Source organism: Glycine soja, chromosome 18 (genome assembly GCF_004193775.1).
Source record: "Glycine soja cultivar W05 chromosome 18, ASM419377v2, whole genome shotgun sequence".
Lineage (NCBI taxonomy): Eukaryota > Viridiplantae > Streptophyta > Magnoliopsida > Fabales > Fabaceae > Glycine > Glycine soja.
The window spans coordinates 42,767,525-42,789,852 of record NC_041019.1 but is presented as its reverse complement, the minus strand read 5'-3'; the positions used below and the strand labels follow the sequence as shown (position 1 = coordinate 42,789,852).

The 22,328-nt window shown below is 37.1% G+C and overlaps 1 protein-coding gene across 1 annotated transcript; it reads right to left on the bottom strand.

Annotated features, from left to right (window-relative positions):
• Nucleotides 1–2,112: 2,112 nt before the first annotated feature.
• LOC114395667 (laccase-17-like) lies at nucleotides 2,113–4,944 on the bottom strand. The gene is made up of 6 exons (XM_028357499.1): nucleotides 4,804–4,944; nucleotides 4,538–4,689; nucleotides 4,167–4,411; nucleotides 3,949–4,077; nucleotides 2,679–3,653; nucleotides 2,113–2,501 (listed from the first exon to the last, which is right to left on the bottom strand). The coding sequence occupies exons 1-6, from the start codon at nucleotides 4,906–4,908 to the stop codon at nucleotides 2,371–2,373; spliced, it is 1,737 nt and encodes a 578-aa protein (XP_028213300.1). The 5' UTR covers nucleotides 4,909–4,944; the 3' UTR covers nucleotides 2,113–2,370.
• Between the last annotated feature and the right edge of the window lie 17,384 nt (nucleotides 4,945–22,328).

Sequence of the window (22,328 nt, the reverse complement as noted above, 5' to 3'; positions counted from 1 at the left end):
AATTTATAATTTGTTAACTACGTCAATCAAAGAATTAAAATAAATTAATGATTTTTTTGTTGAATTTTACAAAATGTGTATAATAAAATAAAACAAAAGAAGGAAGTTCATTTTACCCTATCTTGAACTTTGCAAAAATCAGGATTATTTAAGTTGATATAGATCCTTATACTTGAAGTTGAGTTAATTGAATACTCATATGAAAAATAATTATTAAAATATAATTGTTAGTAAATTAAAATTATTATAGTAAATAAAATATAAAAAAATATATTGTAAGCAAAAAGTATGATATAGACATAATTGAATTGAAATTATTTATTTATTAAATGAGTTGAAATGAAAACAATACTTAAGATAGTAAAGAAACATCTCAAATAAAAGAAATATCAAATTAAATAAACATGCTAATATAAAAATAAAGGGATAGGAAATTCTGGATAATTTTTATTTAAATGTTATTTAAAAATTATATATATGTATATATAACTTAATATAAAAATTAAATTTAAAAAAATAATTTCAATTTTTCCATTCTCCAAATCATCAATTTTGCTGATGTGACAACATAATAGTGAAAAATTCATCTTATATATATTATCCTTTGAATGTTTCCTAAATTATGTATAGTGTATAAGTTCCCCTCTTGTAAAATATTATTAAATTTTGAAATCATATTCTTTGATATCGCTACATGTAGTGGAGTTTCCTGCTACAGTATATTTAAACGTGCAAATCGGATTAAAATTAAAAATATTAAATAAATTTAATCAATATAAAATTTGTTTAGAGTAATTTAATGTTAAAAAATTGCATTTTGTGATATGTAATATTGGAGATAGTAAATAAATTTATATTTATAATAGTTAAAGTTGATGTAAAATATATTTTTTACAAACTAATATGAAAAATAAATAATTTTCAAATTTATTTAACCAACATATTTTTTTATAGATTAGTTTGAAAATTAATTTTAGATCATGAACTTTTTTATGTGAAATATTTATTTTTATTTATATTTATAGAGTAGAAAATATATTAGAATTTAAAAATTACTAATATGAAAAATTGAATGATTTATAAAATGTAAAAGAAAATGGCTATAGAATGTAATATAGAACATTGAAGAATGAAGTTATGAAACATTTGGAGGTCAGTAAGATTGAATATGTCTCAATATAGGTTTTGTTGTGTTAAGAGCAACATTGAAGAAGGAATAAGGAAAAAAGAAGTGATAGATATAAAAGGAGAATGCTCTCTTTTTTCCACATCATCAATTTTACTTATGTGGCAGCCTAATAGTGAGGAGTGAGATTGAATTGAAATGTTTTGATATAAGTTTTGTTATATTGTGAGTAACATTCAAGAAGGAAAAAGGAAAAGAGAAGTGATAGATACAAAAGGAGAATGTTCTCATTTCTTCACATAATCAATTTTATTGACATGGCAACATAATTGTGAGAAACTTAGCTTTTATAATCCACCTTTAAATAATAATATATAACAAAAAAAAGTCACCCCTTCCATTGCTATTAAAATTTAGTTTTTAAATAAATAAAAATCTAAAACACTAATGTAAGAGACACTAAAAAAAAATACTAACTCATCTAGTGTGATATGATTAACATAATGAAACTAATATAAAAGTCGAATTGATAAAAAAAAAACTAATGTAAAATGCATATGAAGAACTAAGGTGAAAGTCATATGATATGACAAGGCTCCGTTCCTATAAAGATAATTCAAAGTTAACTCCATTATATATCATAAATTAATTTAATTAATAATATTTTTTGGTATAATATGAGTATTTTTTATTATATTATATACATAAATGTTGTTCTATTGGGTCTGACATGATTTTTTTATAAGTTTAAGTCTAACTTATTTATCTTTAAACAAAATCTAACCTATTTAAATAATAGTCTTTTAAAAAGCTCAAACTCAGGACCTTTTTATTTAACAAATCACGTTAGGAAATGCTTTAAAAAAGTTAGATGATAGACTGTATTTAAGGTGCAGCTTATTTCCATTCCTAATTGAAATCTAGGATACACTTTTGTTCTCTTCGCAAGCAGCCAAGTCTCACAATTTATTTTTGTAACAGTAACATGAAAAAAAAAACATTGATAATAATAATATATTCATGAAGATTTTTCATTCAAATTAATTGATTACAATTTTGTAGACAAAGACGCCTTCTATAAATAAAATTCTCAGCCAAAGAAAGGAAAAAGTCCAACCTCAATCTCAATTCAAGCCTCAACTCCTTTTTCACCCGAAAACGGAAATAAAAAATAAAAAAATTGAAGCAACTGGTTAGAAGGAATTGCTCATTGTTGAAACAAACTGAAGGAATTCGAGGCTTTGTTAACACTTGGGAAGATCAGCTGGCGGTGGAAACAGCTTCTGATTTGGGAGTTTTCCATCCAACACAACCCATGCCATCTTAAGACCCCAGCTTGTGTGCACTTCCAAGTGACAATGCATGAACCATACCCCTGAATACACAATTAAATAAGATTGCATGCTACATTCTTCTTTTCTTTTTCTTTTTTTCATATTTCTAATTTATCAAAATGAAGCATAACATTTTTTGAACTAAAATGTGAATTTTATAATGTGAAAAAACTATGCACTAAAGTTTGAAAGCAATATGAAGCATTAATGCAACCAACCTGGATTATCTGCTAGGAATCTGATAGCAACCCATCCACCAGATGGGACTCCCACTGTGTTTCTCTCAATTGGGTCAAGAAGATTGAAGTTTGCAGGGTCCTTATTTGGATCAAAGTTACCAAAACCTTGACCAACAGCAAAGAAGTTAAAGCCATGCAAATGGAGAGGGTGACTTTCAGCACCAAGAATGCTGGTGTCCTGCATCACTAGCTCTACACTTGTGTTGAAGGGAAGAACCACAACCTTTGTCCCATTGCTCACCATGGTGTTGTTTGGTGGAGTGCCAGTATAGTTGAATGGAATCAATGGTTTGGCTGGGAAGTCAGCTGTGTAAACTCCATTGGATTGTCCAAAGAAGTGGGTTTGAAGAAGTGCAGTGGTTGGTTGTATAAAAGAGACATTGTTCACTGATGCTGCAAATTTTGTTGCATTGGTGGGTCCTTGACAAGTTTGGTTTTGTGGGCAGGGAGTTGTGCCAAGGCCCACTGTGAAGAAAAAGTGCGTATCAACTTTCTGGGGTACATTGGCTGGAAACTGAGCACTTGCTAAGCTGCGGAGTTTGTTGTTGAATTTTGTGGCAAAAGAAGTGTCATTGAGTGCAGGGAGAATAGGTTTGAGGAGTGGAAGATTTTTCAGTGAAGCAGCTGAATGATGAGTATTTGGTGGGGTTTTATATTGCAGTATGCCAGCCACAGTTGTGTTGTCAAAAGTGCCAAGGCCAGTAGCATATGGTCTAGCAGTCATGAGGAATGTGGCGTTGGGGTAATGAGATTTGGTTTTGAGAAGAACATTAGTGGTTTGGCCAGGGGTAATAAGGATGGTGTTGGTTGCAAATGGTTTTACGTAAACTGCATCTGCTTCAACTACTGTGAGGGTGTGGTTCGCAATGCTGAAGAATAGCTCATCATTCAGTGCGGCATTGATCAAACGTAGAAGGTAAATCTTCCCTGGCTTCACCTTCAGCTTGAATGTATCTGTGTACAATGTCATCATACATTGAATCAACAAACACATATTACTGATAGTTAACATTTCATAGCAAGTCTATAATTTCTTGTAGTCTGTACTAAGTACTATGCTAATGTCCAAATTGGTGCTTAAAATAATATATGCTTTCCTTAAGGCAGTTCTTGTGTGCCATTTGTTGTCTCATATCAGCTATTGTGATGTTTTGATTTTTGTAAATTAATTATTTTCTTTAATCTTCTAGCATCTAGTGACTATTCCTAAAGCAGTCATGTTGATTAATAGTGTCCAAACTCTTGATACCTTTGTCAGAGCAGTTATACAATGGCCCTGGAAGTCCATTAATTGTGTAAGCATCGGATACATTTGGTCCTCCACCGGTTTGAAGGGCTTGGGTTATGACTGCCTCAGGATCTGCATTCCACCATTCTCCTGGAAAAAAAAAATTGTGTGAAACCATGATTAGCTTATGAAAATTAAGAAATGGATCGACTAAGGTTGATCTCTAGTATTTTGATTACCAAATACGATAGGAACTTCCTTGTGGGGTTTGGCAAAAGGATATTGAGCATTGAGCTTGGGAAGAATGATGAGAGGACCATACAAAGTTGATCTTAACCATGAAATGTGAGCATGCCACCAGAGAGTGCCTCTCTGCCCAACAATGGTGTAATTGTAGACATAACTTTGGCCTCTTTGAATGGGGCATTGAGTCACATATGCTGGCCCATCAGCCCACCCTGATTGAAGTTGTCTAATTCCATGCCTATTTCAAATAGTGACAAGTTTTATGACACATTATTGCTATGTTCAAATCATAACAAGGTCACTAGACTTATTCTTATTGCAACTTTTTTTTTCTTTTTTAATCTCAACACAAAATGCTACTTACCAGTGAATGGTGATATTGTTCGAAACATGGTTAGTCACTTTGATAAGAAGACGGTCTCCCTCTCTGGCTACAATGCGAGGTCCTGGAAACTGACCATTCACTGTCACCATGCTCTTTGTGTGGCACAGTCGTGTCACATTTTGGTGCCTTATCTATGTAAGTACATAAACACAATTTATTACTTACAGAGCCAATAGACGAACAAAATAACTAAAAGCAAAGGAAATGTAAAATTGAGAAAGGTAATGAGTGCTATTGGAAAGTACTTCAAAATGGTAGTGTCTAGTAGTACCCGCCAGAGCATGCTCAAATATGCCAAAAATGATTAATGACAAAAGGAATAATGGGATTTTAACAAGAGAAACACCCATATTTTTTATATTGAAAGTTGAAACTCTGTTTTTACAGGGAGTTTGAACTAGGATGTGATGGAATGGGACAAAATGGTGGGCTATATATATATAGCAGTGGAAGTATATGATTAGGTGGCACAATATTATCCGATTGAAGGAGAAGCTGAATCAACATTGCTGTGTTTTAACGAGAACCGTTGTTAGAACAACTTAAGAGTAGTGTCAAAGGCATTCAAATTAGTTTGACCTCCTTCTTATGCAACTCCAACCACTTAACAAAACAATTTGGTGTTAGTAAAACCTATTTGTAAATAGTAATGTTGTGTATGCAAGCCAAGATGGCATCTGAAAGAAACTGAAGTGAAGATTGAGTACATCATTGGTCACATGTAACTCTCTCAACCAATGTTCTTGTTCCCAAAGTAAAGAGTATTTCTATCTAATATGTCACTTTCTAAGCTGAAGACCAGATGTCGGTGTTAGATTTTTTTATTACCTTAAAGCAGAGATCTAATTTGCACGGAATGAATATAGCCGAAATTTATTTGAAGCTATTTTCATCAACTACACAGATTCATAGACATACAACAAGCCTTAGGCGGTGTGACCTCGTGTGCATGGAAATATAAAACAAAAGAAAAAAGATATATGATTAGCATTAGTTAGTACATCGCAACTAATAATATACTACTCATATGCCTCCATCCTAATCATTTCTTTCATTCCATTAATTTTCTGATTCTTCTCAAGCAAATTCTCTCCTTTTTACCATGATTTCAACAGTCTTGCGAATACGAAATTAATACATTAAAGGAACAAAATAAAATCCATGTATCATTTTAAAATTAACTATTTATTCTGTTGCTGGATACTGATATTCAGTTTTGATATATGATTTCACAAGAAGTCGTGTTTCTACGTGTGTTGTTTATGTATAAATTATTTTATTGCTCATTGAATCTTGTTGTCTTATAGATGGTATGATTAAATAACATCTTAATTTTTTTGAGAAAGACTAAGTAATGTCAATAAAAGGATTATGTGTTCAAATTTTGTTGGTAGCCTTTTTTTTGATAATTCATCAATTAGCACTATAGTGAATTCTCATTTGGGGGGAATTTGTATAAGCTTATTAGAAATTTATTTAAATTTATGAAGAATTTTATTATTTTTATTAGTTTTAAATTTATCTCAATATATTTTAAGAATAAATTCATGATATGTTTTTATAAATTAAAAATCAGTTAAATAAATATTATATTATGTTAGTTGTTAAAACGCATCCATACGCTTACAGTATGCTGTGAATTTTAAATTAGGGTAACAAAAGCAACTCTTGCAACATTGAGCTTTAGAAACTATGACTTGTTATAATAAAGGTTCATATATAAGGTTCACATATGAATTCTTATATAACCTTTTGTTATTGATTTTTTTATTATCTAATATCATGTATATATAGTTTTAACCTTTTATATCATGTATAGTCTTTTCCATTTAATTTTCTAGTCATATGTATAGAAAAGATTTTATTGAAGAGCGGTAATCTTTATGCATGTCTCAAGGATTAGTTTTATACTTGTCAAGTACAAGGATATTTAACTTAAAAAATCATTTTATATCAATTTAAATTTTCATTTAATATAATTTTCTTATGATATTATATTAGTTTCCTAATAATGAAATATTACTTTCTTAATTAATAGATTATATAATATTAAAAACATATTTAATTATTTCTGATTTAATTTATATTCCAATGACCAAATCAACGAAGTATAAACTAATATTTTCAACAGTGCAATTATTAGTCTAATTTTTTGAAACAATGTATGATATATAGAACTTTTAGTCTTTCGTCCAAAAACAAAATTAAAAAGACTGTGAAGATGAACCACTTTTTTTCCATTCATAATTATGGTTTAGTTTGTTACTTGTGAGGTTTGACTTGTTTCATTTCATTGTTCCAACTTCCAACTCTATGGCCTAAAAAGTCTTTCATTTTTTTAATACAGGTAGTTTTATGTTCTAAATATGATTAAACCTTCATCGTTACTCGAATATCCTTCTCCACCAGCTCACCAGTTACCCGTACAAAGTTCAAATGATTCAACATATTACTTGACGCAATTACATTCAGCAATGAAAAAAAAAAAATAAACTGTAACAGACGAATGCGGATCCTCTCTAGGGGTGGGAATAGGTCAGGTCAGGCCAAGCTTTAAAAGACCTGAGCCTAGCTTACGATTAATTTTTGAGGCCTGAGCCTGGCCTATAGCCTATCAAAGACTTTTATTTTGGCTCGGCCTGACCTTTTTAAAAGTATAGTCTGGCCTAATAGCCTATTTAAAAGCCTATTTAAAAATCTTCTTCACATTAAATCTTTAATATTCCTAGTTATTTTTACCAAAAAAAAATAACACACCTTCTATAATAGGCTAAACAAGGCCTTAATATATAATTTGCCTGAATTTTTAATCTAACGTTAATTTAGTTGGTAGTCTTAAAAATATATTAATAATATAAACAGAAATCACCAAATGATATAAAATAATCTAAAACAAAAGAAAACCTCATACTTGAGATAGTATCATCCAAGTCTATCAAACCAACATATTAATTATTACAACAAAAAAATAAAGCCTACATCTCCATTCTATTTGAACAAAATCGGTGCATAAAATATCTACCAATAAAATTAATAGTAACGTCATTTCATCATTAACTCCTCCATATTCACCATAAGATAAGATATGATAGGATATGATTTTTGTATATAAACGTAATAGGATATGATAAGATATGATTTTTGTATAGGTACATAATAGGATATGATAAGATATGATTTTTGTATAGGAACGTAGGATATGATAGGATATGATTTTTATTTGCTCTAGAATATAGTAACGTAATAAAAGAAAAAGGAAACCTAATAGGAATAGAAAAAGGAATTATTAACAGAAATAAGAAAACTAATAAAAATAATGAGAAATATAAAGAAACTCACACCTTGTAATTAAAATTTTACTTAATTATAGGAATGGAATCGGCTAGTTTTTTTAAAAAATAATATTAATTGTACTCAAAAAATAATATATATATATATATATATATATATATATATATATATATAGGCCGGCCTATCAGGCTTATAAGGCTTTTTAATAAGTCTAAGCCTGACCTATTTAATTTAATAGGCTTTTAAAAATGTCTGAGCCTAGCCTTTTAATTAAATAGGCCAGGTCAGGCCAGACTTTATGTAGGCCAGGTCGTAGGCCCCTGTAGGCCGACCTAGCCTATTCCCATCCCTAATCCTCTCCTACTCTCTAAAGCCAAAATGTGAGCTGTCGGATTCCATTAAAGGCTCATATTGTGAAAGGAACTAGAGATATATCTCGTGTGCGTTGAACGTTGAACGGGTTTATAAATAATTAAAGAAATATTTAAATAAATTATTTGTCTGATAAATTAAATTTAAAAATATAATTTTTAATAATATTTTATATTATTTTCTGTTAAAGGTGATAAAAAATTATGTATAAATTAAGATATTTTTTATTTATTATTATATTTATAAGAGAATATTTTAAAATTGGAGACTGATCACTTGACTAAATTTGATTAATCTAAAGATAAAAGTAAATGTTATGTGTATAAATTTTATAAGAGCAGTGTAAGAATAAAGTGAAATTGACGTAATAAAACAACCAAAGAAATATATTTAATGAAAGAAAAATAGTCAACCATAATGGAAAAAACATAAAAATGATGCGAATAAAATACAAAAAATTATTCATTTAAATAGACTTTTTGTATTTATTTGCTTTTGTTGATAACCTGTTTTTGATTTTTTTTTTTTGTGCTCCTTTTTAAACTTTGAAGTAATATTGACTCTTCATCAGAGGATGTCAAAACAGTTTGTTTATTCATCTTTCTCCTCCTTAATGGACTTTTTAAGATTGAATAAACTTCATTTGATGATGAAGATGCATCTTTTGACTTATTAGATGCTTGTAGCTCTGAGCTTTTACTTATGAAATTTTTTTTTTCACATTTTTCTTTAATGGACTTTCTTCTTCTTTTGATGATGGAGATGCATCTTTTGACTTCTTGGATAGTTGTAGCTTTGGACTTTGACTTGTGACAGTTTGTTTATTCGCCCTTTTCTTAATGAACTTTGTGAGATTTGATAAACTTCCTCATTAGATGATGAAGATGCACCTTTTAGCTTGTTGGATGCTTGTAGCTTTGAGCTTTGACTTATAATTAGTTTTTCACCTGACTCATGATAATATTTGTTGTGGTGAAATGGGCCTTTTTTTAATAAAAATATTAATTAGTGGATGAAACTATTAATATTTTATAAAAGAAGTAAAAATGAAAATAAATTATAGATATGGTTACACTACTACAAAAAGTAGATTTAACATCGATTTTTGACAAAACTGAAGTTAAGATAAACGCGGTGACATAATTATAAATAATGTGTATCCATTAACATCAGTTTTCTAAAAACCCAATGTTATTGAACTGACATTAACATCGGTTCTTGGAAAACTAATGTTAACAATAATTCGTTTTTCAGAAAACTGATGTTAACGTTAACATCATTTGGTTAACATCGATTTTGTATTGAAAACTGATGTTCGACTTACATTTTAAAATATCAAAACGCGAGCCCTATTTTGCTCGCGCTCTCTTCTTCTCCATCTAAGCTTCTTCTTTACGACAATATCTGTTTGTATCTGCAACCTTATCGAGACCGTGACACCTCGCCACCTTACCTAGGTACGTTTCGCAACTCTTTCTTCTATTTAACATGTTGTATTGAATACCTAGGTCTGGTTGGGGTGCTCACTTGTGCTAACAAGGTCTCATTTTGGTTGAGGTAACTCATGCTCACTTGTATTGAATACCTAGGTGTCCTTTGAATGCTTAATGGCTAGCTAGCTAGGTGTCTGTTGTAATGTGTATAGCGCCATGGCAAATGTAACAATGTTCTGGTTTTGCTTTTATTGTTGTGTGTTCCGAGCTTTAGATATTTTATTACATGTTATTCATTAAGATTGTAAGACATAGTGAAGGATTGCTTTAGATATTCTGTTACTTATATTTCAATGAGACTTATCTCTAGAAAATTGCTTTTGATCATTAAGATTTTATGAAATTGTGGATTCATGGTAGGTGCATCCACAGTCAAGCTTAGTAAGGATTTTGCAAGACATAGTGAAGCTGGTCGGGCTCTACACTATGCAACATAATCATGATTGTAAGTTGTGCCATGCTAATTAGGAGTAACCTTAGCAAGTGTCAAAACCAGGCTGGGGCAAGCACCCCACTCATCATATCCCATTAACTGCTTGAAGGATCATGAGTGACTAATGCCCAAACATTTTTCTATTATAGGATCTAATTTAGTTCTTTTTTGTAATATCCTTCAATGTGGGACTGATACATGAATCCGCACATTGGCTGCTATCACCCACTACTTTACAGCCACATAGAAAGTGTGCTTTTAGGAACTAATTAAGCAATCAAAGACTAATAACATGATCAAATTAATCCATTAAAAAGTTCTTTAAATTGTGGCTCTGATATTGCCATATTGGCAATAATTTGGCACAAACTCATGTGCCCAATTCTGTTTACCTTTCATTCCCTTCTAGTAAACATTGCACAGATTCTGGCACCAACATTAGTCACAACAAGACTAATATCTAAAATTTAAGATACGAGAACACTACATACAAACATGTCATACCCTAATTTTGTCTGGGGACAATTGTTTGTTGACATGCGGATTTTTGTCAATCACGTTGAGCTACTTAAAGATAATTGTCGCGCGATTCGTAAGATTTCGCGACATTTCTGAAGGAAATGAGCAAAAAACTCAAAATGAGGGTGAACTGATCAATTTAGGAGTGTTATTTAGCCCTGGGCCCATCAGGAATCTTCTGGAGGAAGCAACATGCTCACCTGGGCGAGCTGGGCAGCAAGCTCCTCCTCCATTTTTCCTATAAAATGGCATTGGAGGCTGAGGGGAAGGGGTTCAGCACCTTGGGCAATTAGATTTCAGCTAAAATTAGTGAGGAGAAGAAGAAAGAAGGAGAAAATCAAGGTTGAGCCGTTTCTGTAACGCTTCCGTGACATTTCCGTGATCAAATCTATGAACGTTCTTCGCCGTTCTTCGTTCGTTCTTCGTCGTTCGTCGATCTTCGACCGATTAGTTTTTGATTTCGAAGCTTTGAATTCATTCTTGCTTTATATGTTTTCATCTTCATCTCATCTACTTTTGGTATTCTTTTTCTTTGTTTTAAACGAGTTTTGAATGATCGTTCAAAGCCATAATCTCACTTAATCGATGTTAAAATGAATTTCAATCGTTTATGTTGTAACCTTGGTCAATCAAAAAATAAATAAGTTTCAACCTGACATTTACTTTGAAAGTTCTCTTTTAATGAGTTGAGAAATATCTAAGTGAAACTAAAGCAAAAATCAACTCACAAATCAAGCTTTTGCCCGCAAAAAGGTCATTTGAAACCGTTTCAAGGTCCAATGCCTTAACGGTTAAAATGAACCGTTTAAAAGTCTAAAATCAATACCCCACATAACTTTCTTGCTTTCCAAAGAACTACGTAGGTCTGAATTCCTCATCGCAATTGAGGATACGTAGGAGCAAAAGTCTCGCTTTTGTCGATCCCAAAAAGATAAAAACATAAAAAAGGAAAAATAAACAAATATTGAAGTCATGACTTTGCACCTTTGATTAAAGGCTGTCGTCCCTTGAGATGGATGTGTGACACCCTCTACCCCTCACATATATATTAATAAAGGAATAAAAATTCAAATATTAATTAAAAGTATTTTTAAAATATTTTTAAATACAAGCCTTTCAAATGGGTAAAAGGCTCACATTCACTTTCTTCTACATCATATTCAAACTTGTCCAAATAAATAATAAAGTCATCTCGGCTTAAAGAAGACCATCTAAGTTTCATGCAATTAATATAAAAACTATATCCTAATGTCACATCCTATCAGAGCGTGGTGTTCCCGTGTCCTCTAGCATGAGGTTCTTCATAGTCATCCACCTATTCATCTGCTCCCCCGAACACAAAGTTCAAGATCATCACAGGATCCAAACACAAACAACAGACCGGGAGCGAGTTATCACATTTCTAACTACTAGAGAGAAACAACACAACATATAGTAGCCAAATACAATTTACTTAGCATATCTCATATTATTTCATCACTTTGTCATTCATCAATCACACTTTTCATCCATCAATCACACCTTTCAATCATCAATCACAATACACAGGAATCACACACTCCGATCAAGACATAATAACACATCAATTTCATGATAAACAATTAGCAAGCGTATGCAACAGTTATGCTAAGACTCAAGCCTATATGCAATGTGGTACCATGTCAATGAAAAACCTCGTCGGGCGCCTAGGAGTACATGACAAGACAAACCACACAATAGTAAGTCAAGTCACTCTCAATAGGTAATATCATAGGGAGACCAGTCAGGGTCACAGTGTTTTGCGAGAATGCTCCAACCATATGGGATCAACATAGGCTTAAAGGAGCACTCAAACCGTGTGACCCCCAAGGCCTACACTCCGAAGAGTCCGTCAGGGCCTCTCCCTCCTGATTCAGGTCCAACCCAGAAAACATTTTAGCACACAGACTCTATCTATGAACTGTACAAAATACACGACTCCTCAATTGTTCTCAAAATAATTTTAACTCGTCGCCCTTTAAGGGTCTTATCATTAACTAGTCACCCTTAAAGGGACTTAACATTAACTCGTCGCCCAAAAAGGGACTTAGCATCAACTCATCGCTCAAAAAGGGACTTAGCATCAACTCGTCGCCCTAAAAGGGACTTAGCATTAACTCGTCGCCCTAAAAGGAACTTATGGTCGTGTGATTGTACAATTCATAGTTCACAACTCAACGCACATATATATCTCAATCATATACATACTCAATTGATCACATACACTTAATCCCAATCACAATGGTATAATCTCAATTTAACATGTTATCACACCTCATGAATCATATTCACTTTACCTATGAACTATGCAATACACACATTTACTCAATTGTTTTCAAAATCATTTTAACTCGTCGGATTCCCAGAGTGGATCCCATCACAATACTCGTCGCCCTTAAAGGGTCTTACAATTGTGTGATTGCACAGTTCATAGTTCACAACTCAATACACACATCTCATCTCAATACACATGTATTCCATCATCCGTCACATGTTCAATTTATCACATACTCACAGTTTGAATCATCATTTCATAACCTCAACATAACAATTTATACAAAAGATTTTATCACAACATGGGATGTAAAACCTCTGAAATAGTTTCTCACAATTGTATCAAAATCATGGATCAAACACAAAGACATCAAGAACACTCAAGTTTATCAATCAATTCTCATCAGGACATCAATTGGTACATAGAACACAATAATATTGTATTTATAATCATAAAGAAAAATTATAATTCAATAAACATCCCAAAATAAACCCAAATTTAGTTCTCTAAGGATCCCTACACATGTTCTAACTAACCCCCAATTGTGAATAACTCATCCCTTACCTCTGAGCGGACTCACGTGTCTTCAGCCAGCGATAGTAACATCTCTAGCGGTTCCCTAAGATTCCTTCAGTTATTCCTCCGACTGCTCCGATAGAATTCCCAAACGTCAGAGAGACGGAGAAGAGATTGAAACCTCCACTTGTACTGTCTTCATGAGATTTCTTTTTCTCCCTTCACGAATGTTATATCAAAAATCCCAACGGTGGAAGTGTGCGCAATTGCATTTCTAACAACATATCCAAGTTTCATAAAAATCCAACGGTTAACGAAACTGAGATCGTAATTTTACCGAGACAGTTTCGGGTTTCTGCGGGAAATTAAAATGCTACAATGCGAAGGGTTTTCCTCTAAGCTCAGATATGATTTTAAAATTCCCAACGGTTAGAATGTTCGTAATTGGGTTTCTAACGTGGTACTCAAATTTCACGACGATCCAACGGTGAAAAATTCCGAGATTGTTATTTTTCTTAGACAGGTTTGGTGGGCTACGGGAAAAAGAAAGGGTTTTGAGAGAAGGGGAAAAACGAAAATGAGGCCAAAAAATGCATCTGACTTAACATAACTATTTATACCTAGGGTACTCAGCCTATTATTTGCTCTATATTTATTTATTTGTTTATTTTATAAAAACAAACTCTATTTTATTTTCTATCAAACAAATAAATGAAATACCCTTTTTATTTTCTCTCAAATCATTATTTTAATTAATAATTATATCTCCTTATTTATTTATTTATAAAATCTCATCATTTTTCTAAAACTCTATTTATTTATAAATAATAATCCTTTTTAATATAGATTACAAAAATTGGGATGTTACAGGATGCGTGGGGTGCTTATACCTTCCCCGCATGTAAACAACTCCCGAACCCTTTATCCTTTAAGTTTGTAGACAACTTTTTGGTTTTTCTAACGTTTTCCTCAAATAAACGTTGGTGGAGACTCCGCGCGTTTTCCTTCCTTGGAAGATGCACCCGTGAGTCTCGCGTCGCCCTCCCGCCGAAGGGTAGGTTGCGATAGTTGGTGACTCCACTAGGGACTATTTTTAGAGAGTTAGGCCATTTAATCTTGTGCAATGTTTTTATGGCTTTCCCCTTTGTTGGTTTCCCTTTATTTCTCTTATGTTCTTGTATATAACTCTTGAATGCTTTTAGTGTATTTTTTAATGTATGCATGAGATAAATGTTTATTCATTTGATGCACACAAACACCTACACTTTTTTGACCACACGGTAAGTTTGTTAAGGGCCTTATACCTGAGTCCGTGGTAACATAGGAATCGGAGGAGAATCTGTGATCATGCTAAGTCTCCAATATGCTTGATGACAGTGAAGCCTCATCTAGAGTTTTTCTCTTTGATAATATATTATCGCTGGTAGTCCCTACCGCCACAATATTGGCATCCAAGGGAATGATATCTCTAGAGACCATTGAAAGCTAGATATGACCACCTTGGGAATTATCACTAAATTTCTTTTAGTTCCTCCCATTTAGGTTCCTGAAATAAGGACACGGAGCAGACACGCTGCGTGTTTCATTTTCCTTAACACTACCATGCATATCCATTTAATGTCATGCTCATGTGCGTCTCTGCAGTATGTTTGTTTGATGATATTGCCATGCTTGTGCGTTCCTCTTTCGTGCTATCTACGCGTTTATGTCTGTATTGCATCGTCACGCATGTGATGCATTTGGTTTTTTCATTTTGTCACGGGAAGTCGGATGATCCATATCACTTTCTTAAATGCATACATGGGGCATCGTGCTGCCAAATGATGCCAGTAAGAAAAGATGACCTTCTGGGCTCTCATGTCCGTAAGATGCATTTGTGTCATGCATAGCATAAGCATCCCTTCATGCATTCATCCTATTTTCCTTTGTGATAGGATATCGAAGTATTGATTCAAACAGAACTTTTCATTCTAGTAAACATGGGATCAAATCAAACACCTCTGCTTAAGAAAAGGTTCTATCAAGTAAAATCAAGAGCTTAGAGGTCACTAGTTTGCGAGAATTGGGGCAATTGATGGGTTAGCTCTAACAGCAAGCCTTCCGCAAGACCCATGGGAAGATTTGGGACCTGGCTATGATAGAAGTGTGTGTTGAAGCCATTGCATCCCTCACTCAGTACTATGATCAACCCCTGAGGTGCTTTACATTCGAGGATTTCCAGCTAGTACCGACTGTGGAAGAGTTTGGAGAAATCCTGGGATGTCCGCTCGGAGAGAGAAAACCATATCTCTTTTTGCGGTTCTATCCCTCCATGGCAAGAGTAGCAAAGGTAGTTAAAATCTCGGTGCAAGAGCTAGACCGTGTGAAGCAAAATAGGAACGGGGTAGTCGGAATACCAAGGACACATTTGGAGGAAAAGGCAAAGGCCTGGGCAAATCAAGGCGAATGGGCTTCTTTTATTGACGTCTTGGCGCTGTTGATCTTTGGAGTCGTCCTCTTTCCAAATCTGGAAGGGTTAGTGGACCTAACAGTTATTGATGCTTTCCTTGCTTATCACCATAGCAAGGAAAGCCCAGTCATCGCTATTTTGGCTGATCTCTATGACATGTTCGACCAAAGATGCAAAAAGAGCAGCGCAAGAATTGTTTGCTGTACACTGGCACTCTATGTGTGGTTGGTTTCACACCTTTTTCACCAAGAAAGTAGGCCCGCCTATCCACTACAAGGTCACCGTTTGTGCACCGAGAAAGGAAAGGCAAACTGGGACCAACTCTTGGCTAGTATGGAAAGGGCATCCATTAATTGGTTCCCTCGCTGGAAGGAAGGAAGAACTGGGGTTTTATCTGCATGCGAAGGATTTCCATATGTTCCTTTGATGGGAACAAGGGATTGTATTAATTATAATCCCAACCTCACCATAAGACAACTTGGCTACCGCATGAGAGGAGTGTCATCGGAGGAAAGCATCACGCCTTTCATCCCACGGGGTTTTAGCGACCCCAACGTAAGGGTACTTCAAGGAGTCCACAAGGCATGGGATGCGATGCAAAGGATGGACAAAGAGCTTAGGGGAAGCAGTAATGGGATAATCGGCGGCTATCATAAGTGGCTGAGAGTCCAGACACAAGGGTTTGATTGGCTCCCAAAGCTAAGGGCCGCGAGAGAAGAAAAGGCTGAAGCTCCGGAAGAAAGTGAGGAAGTACAAACCCTAAAAGTGAAGCTTGAACAACCCCAAGTAGTCAAAGATAAGTTTAAGTCAACGGCCATCAAAGTCTGAAAGGAATATGATGAACTAAAGGATATCAATATGGCCACTGTGAAGCCTTGGAACGAGAAACCAAGAGGGCCCAAAAAAGAAGAACATGGCCAAAACAAGTTTTGAAGAGCTTTATGGGGCAACAACAGCGAGCTTAAACTCCGAAGAGCCAAAAAGGATCAGTTCGGGTCGAAGGCATAATTTCTAAAGACGATTTAAAAGTTGCCATAGGTCGAAAAGAACCTTGTCCCAGCAGTTGAGCAAGACCGTAGGAAATATGTGGGCCATCATCGACGAGTACAAAGGAAAGCTAGACCTAGCAACAAATCATGAGCAAAAGCTAGAGGACGAGTATGCCAAGGTATCAGTCTTGCAAGCGGAGAGGGAAGCAAGGGAAAGGGTGATCGATTCATTGCACAGAGAAGCAATGATGTGGATGGATAGATTCGCCTTTACTTTGAATGGGAGTCAAGATCTTCCCCGACTGCTAGCCAAGGCCAAGGCAATGGCGGATGTGTACTCGACCCCCGAGGAAATCCACGGGCTTCTCAATTATTGCCAGCACATGATTGATCTGATGGCCCACATAATTAGGAGCCGCTAAGGCAATTATATTGTCGCTTTGACCTTGGCTAGATAAACCCTTTTGGTTCTCTAAATAAAATGAGTTTGATTTAATCCTGTGTTTACTTAAAAACTCTGTGTGAATCCAATGCTTTGAGAACTTATCTTTAGCATGCATTCATGTTTAAATTCTTTGTCGCATTACTCACCGCATTTTGTTCCTTTAGGGAGTAAGACCATAACTAGGCACACCACAAAGCACCCCTATCAAACCCGTTCTAAATCTAGAGCCATAGATGAAGTAGAGGAAGTGCAGGAACAAATAAAGGCCGACATGTCGGCTCTGAAAGATCAAATGGCTTCCATGATGGAAGCCATGTTAAGCATGAGAAGATTAATAGAAAGTAACGCAACCATGGTTGTTGCCGCCAGCACCGCCGCTGAGGCAGATCCGGCTCTTCCATCTGCAACAAATCTAGCACATCAACTCACCCTGGATAAGGTGGGACGAGGAGAAGACATATTGGGGAATACCAACAGCCTGCGTCGGAGGTATAACAAACATGCTTACCCCTACGGCCTTCCCTCAAATTTCACACCACCTACCATGAACGAGAACGCGAACCTTGTTGTTCCCTTTACCTTCATAGGGCAGCCTCCCCAGCTTGTAGGGGGCGCCTGCGAAGAGCCTCGAAAGTGTGCCCAAGGGGACATCGACTCATACCCCCTTTTCACCACTAAGGGACTGGCACCCAATGCCTTGCCTTAGCCTAATATCATAGGAGTCTCTCAACCCCGCCTGATGCAACCACTACTTTTCTCCGTAGGGGGACCGCCTCTGGCAGTGGAAGGAAGAGAAAAGGTTGATCTTATCAAAGAAAGATTGAGAGCGGTTGAAGGGTTCGATGACTACCCCTTTGCTGATATGACCGACTTATGCTTGGTGCCGGATGTCGTCATCCCTCCCAAATTCAAAGTACCTAATTTTGACAGGTACAAGGGGACAACTTGCCCCAAAAATCATTTAAATATGTATTACCAGAAGATGGGGGCATACTCGAGGGATGAGAAATTGCTCATGCACTTCTTCCAAGACAGCTTGGCCGGAGCCACAGTCATTTGGTACACCAACCTAGAAGCATCTCGCGTCCGCTCGTGGAAAGACTTGATTACTGCCTTCATAAGGCAATATCAATATAACACTGACATGGCTCTCGATAGGACCCAACTACTGAAAATGAGCAAACGGGAACATGAATCATTCAAAGAGTACACCCAAAGATGGAGGGATTTGGCAGCTCAAGTGGCACCCCCTATGGTGGAAAGGGAAATGATCACCATGATAGAGACACTCTGCCAGTGTTCTACTATGAGAAGTTGGTAGGCTACACGCCCTCTAGCTTTGCGGATCTAGTATTCACGGGAGAAAGGATAGAGGTAGGCCTAAAGAGGGGAAAGTTTGACTATGTCTCCCCTGCCCACACAAACAGCAGAAGATCCGGGCCAACTAGGGCAAAAAGGAAAGAAGGGGATGCTTATGTCGTGACCTCAGCTCCTGCATGGTTGAAATTCCAACAAACCCCTCATAATACTCACCAGTATGCTCAGCACCATCCGAGTTTTTCGGCCCATGCCGAAAGCTCATCCAACTTGGCGCCCGCCCAGCAAAGGGCGTCCAATCCATCACAAAGAGCCCCTGCTTAGACCTCAGCACCGGCGCACCCTCGCCCCGCCAGTGAAGCCAATCTTGGCATGAATTCCAATGTGGGGAGAAACCCTCAAGTAAAGAAACTTCCGGAGTTTTCCCTAATTCTGATGTCATACAAAGACTTATTGTCGTCCTTAATTGCCAACCAGTTGGTAGTGGTGACTCCCAGGAGGATTTACCAGTCCCCCTTCCCAAAGTGGTACAACCCCAACGCGGCCTGTGCATATCACTCGGGTACTCCAGGGCATTCGATCAAGTAGTGCGTGGCCCTCAAGCACAAAGTGCAAAGCTTAATTGACACAGGATGACTAACTTTCCAAGAAGATGGCCCGAATGTGAAGATGAACCCGCTCGCCAATCATGGAAGATCAGTCGTGAATGCGATAGAGGCAGGCGAACTACAAAGGCCCAAGCAAATGAAGGACGTAGCAACCTCTAGGAGCTTTATCCTTGAAGCCCTGCAAGAGGCGAACATGGTTTCCTTTGATGGGCACAAATGGGACTTCTGTTTGATGCATCCGAGTGCATCACATGACATGGAAACATGTTTAACGGCAGAGAAGCTGTTACAACAACTGATGGACCAAGGCCGGTTCAAAATCAGTGAAGGGAACAAGGAAGAACAACACGTGTGTATGCAGTCGGCGGACAAAGAAAGCCCCGCTAAACCCAAGCCTTTGGTAATACACTTCACCAAGGATGCGGCCTCCCAGAAACCCCGAGGTTCTTGACCTATCTCGGGTAGCAAACCTGTCCCTTTCCCTTACCAAAGCGACAAGGCAGTCCCATGGAGATACGCCCCTCAGAAGCCAAGCGAAAGGAAAGAGGAGGCCACCAGCATGGACTTACTTTCCACCAAAGTTACCAACATTACTGGCTTAAGTGGTGTGACCCATAGTAGTCGCGTCTTTGAAACACCCAACCCATCGGTTCAACCCACAAATGTCAAAGGAAAAGTGAAGGTGGTCGTGGAAGAGACCAACGAAGCGGGCCCCTCTTTGGAGGAGGATGTTCCAACCGAGAGATTCGCTGAGAAAGGAGGTGAATTCAGTGGAAATAAGGTGTCCATGGAAGAGGCCAACGAGTTCCTCTGGATCATTCAACAAAGTGAGTTCAAGGTGATCGAGCAACTCAACAAGACCCCAGCTAAGGTCTCCCTATTAATGCTGCTTATGAGTTCCGAACCTCACCGGGCGTTACTGGTTAGAGTTTTGAATGAAGCCCACGTGGCCTAAGATATCTCCGTGGAAGGCTTCGAGGGCATCATCAATAATATTACGGCTAATAACTTCCTCACCTTTGTCGAGGAGGAGATCCTTGTCAAAGGGAGGGGGCACAATAGGGCCCTACACGTGTCTGTCACGTGTATGGATCACGTTGTGGCCAAAGTGCTCGTGGACAATGGCTTATCACTCAACGTAATAACCAAAAGTACATTGAGCAAACTACCATTCAATGCCTCTCACCTGAGGCCAAGCTCCATGATAGTGCAGGCTTTTGACGGCACCCGCCGAAACGTTATAGGGGAGATCGACCTCCCAATCCAAATTAGACCCCACGCTTGCCATGTCACATTCCAACTAATGGATATCAATCCAGCCTACAATTGTCTGTTGGGCCGGCCATGGATTCACTTGGTTGGGGTAGTCCCTTCGACGCTCCATCAAAGCTGAAGTTCATGGTGGAGGGGCGCTTGGTCATCGTTTCGAGGCAAGAGGATATTCTAGTAAGCTGCCCTTCTTCCATGTCATATGTTGAAGTTGCAGAAGAAGCTTTGGAGATGGCTTTCTAGTCCTTTGAGGTAGTGAGCAACACTTCTGTGGAATCCCTCCCGATGCTGCCCCGCATGTCTGATGCTACAATGATGGTAGCCTGTGTGATGTTAGGGCACGAATATGAGCCCGGAATGGGCTTAGGGAAGAACAATGATGGTGTGGCCAGCTTGGTCGAATTCAAGGAAAACCGCGGGAGGTTTGGGCTAGGCTATAAGCCCACATTGCCGATGTAAGAAGAGGCTCCCTAGAAAGGAAAAGTTGGGGCATAGGCCAACAGCAAAGGCCATAGGTGAAAGAAACCCTTCCATGCCACATCAACAAGAGTTTCGTGAGTGCGAGCTGGAGGTGTGAAGGGCAAGTCGCCATGATGCATGATGAAGGCCCCCAAAAGCGTTCAAGCTTGGTACAACCGTGCCTTCCTGATTTCCAATTAGGAAACTGGCGAGTGGTTGAACGACCCGAGGTTTCTATGGTGGGCATAATGTAATTCTTTAGCTTTAATCCTATAGCTAGGCCTAGGATTTAGGGTTTTTCTCCCTGTTTAGGCGTTATGTCTTTTGCTACTAACATATATAATATAAAGATCTTTCTTTCATCTGTTCTTGCACCTTCTCCCATTCTTATTCATCTGCATGTTTGTTTTTATTGTGATTAAATGGTACAGATCCGACGATGAGTCCTGTGAAGGTACTAATACCGAGGACCCTGACGCCGATTTTGAACGAGTAATGAATCGACCTGAGGATGAAGAAGACGAAGATATGGGGTTTCCCCTGGAGCTAGAAAGGATAGTCGCTCAAGAAGACCAAGAAATGAAGTCGCACCGAGAAGAGACGAAAATCATAAACTTGGGTGTTGGCAAGGAGAGAAAAGAGGTAAAGGTTGGTACGAGTATGACCACGCCATTCTGAGATGAGTTGGTGGTTTTGCTACGAAACTACCAAGACGTCTTTGCTTGGTCATACAAAGATATGCCCGGTTTGAACCCCGATATTGTGCAACATCGGTTACCTCTGAATCCCGAGTGTTCCCCGGTCAAGCAAAAGCTGCGAAGGATGAAGCCCGAGATGTCCTTAAAAATCAAAGAAGAAGAAAAAAAGCAGTTCGATGCTGGGTTCCTGGCAGTGGCTTGGTATCCTGAATGGGTGGCCAACATCGTGCCAGTCCCTAAAAAGAATGGGAAGGTACGAATGTGTGTGGACTATCGGGACCTAAACCGAGCCAGTCCAAGGATAACTTTCGTTTATCACACATCGATGTCCTTGTAGATAACACAACCAATTTCGCTTTGTTTTCCTTCATGGACGGGTTCTCGGGCTACAATTAGATAAAGATGGCGCCAGAGGACATGGAGAAGACTATGCTCGTCACCTTGTGGGGAATGTTCTGTTACAAGGCGATGTCTTTTGTGCTCAAGAATGCAGGGGCAACCTATCAAAGGGCTATGTTGGCGTTATTCCATGATATGATGCATAAGGAGATTGAAGTCTACGTGGATGATATGATAGCCAAATCTAGAACCGAGGAGGAACACCTCGTCAACTTACGAA

Excerpts from the sequence above, each read along its gene's own strand:
- LOC114395667 (XM_028357499.1), bottom strand. The coding sequence starts at position 4,908 with ATGGGTGTTTCTCTTGTTAAAATCCCATTATTCCTTTTGTCATTAATC. Across the intron at positions 4,690-4,803 it reads CTAGACACTACCATTTTGAA|ATAAGGCACCAAAATGTGAC; the intron begins GTACTTTCCAAT and ends GTACTTACATAG. Across the intron at positions 4,412-4,537 it reads AACAATATCACCATTCACTG|GCATGGAATTAGACAACTTC; the intron begins GTAAGTAGCATT and ends TATTTGAAATAG.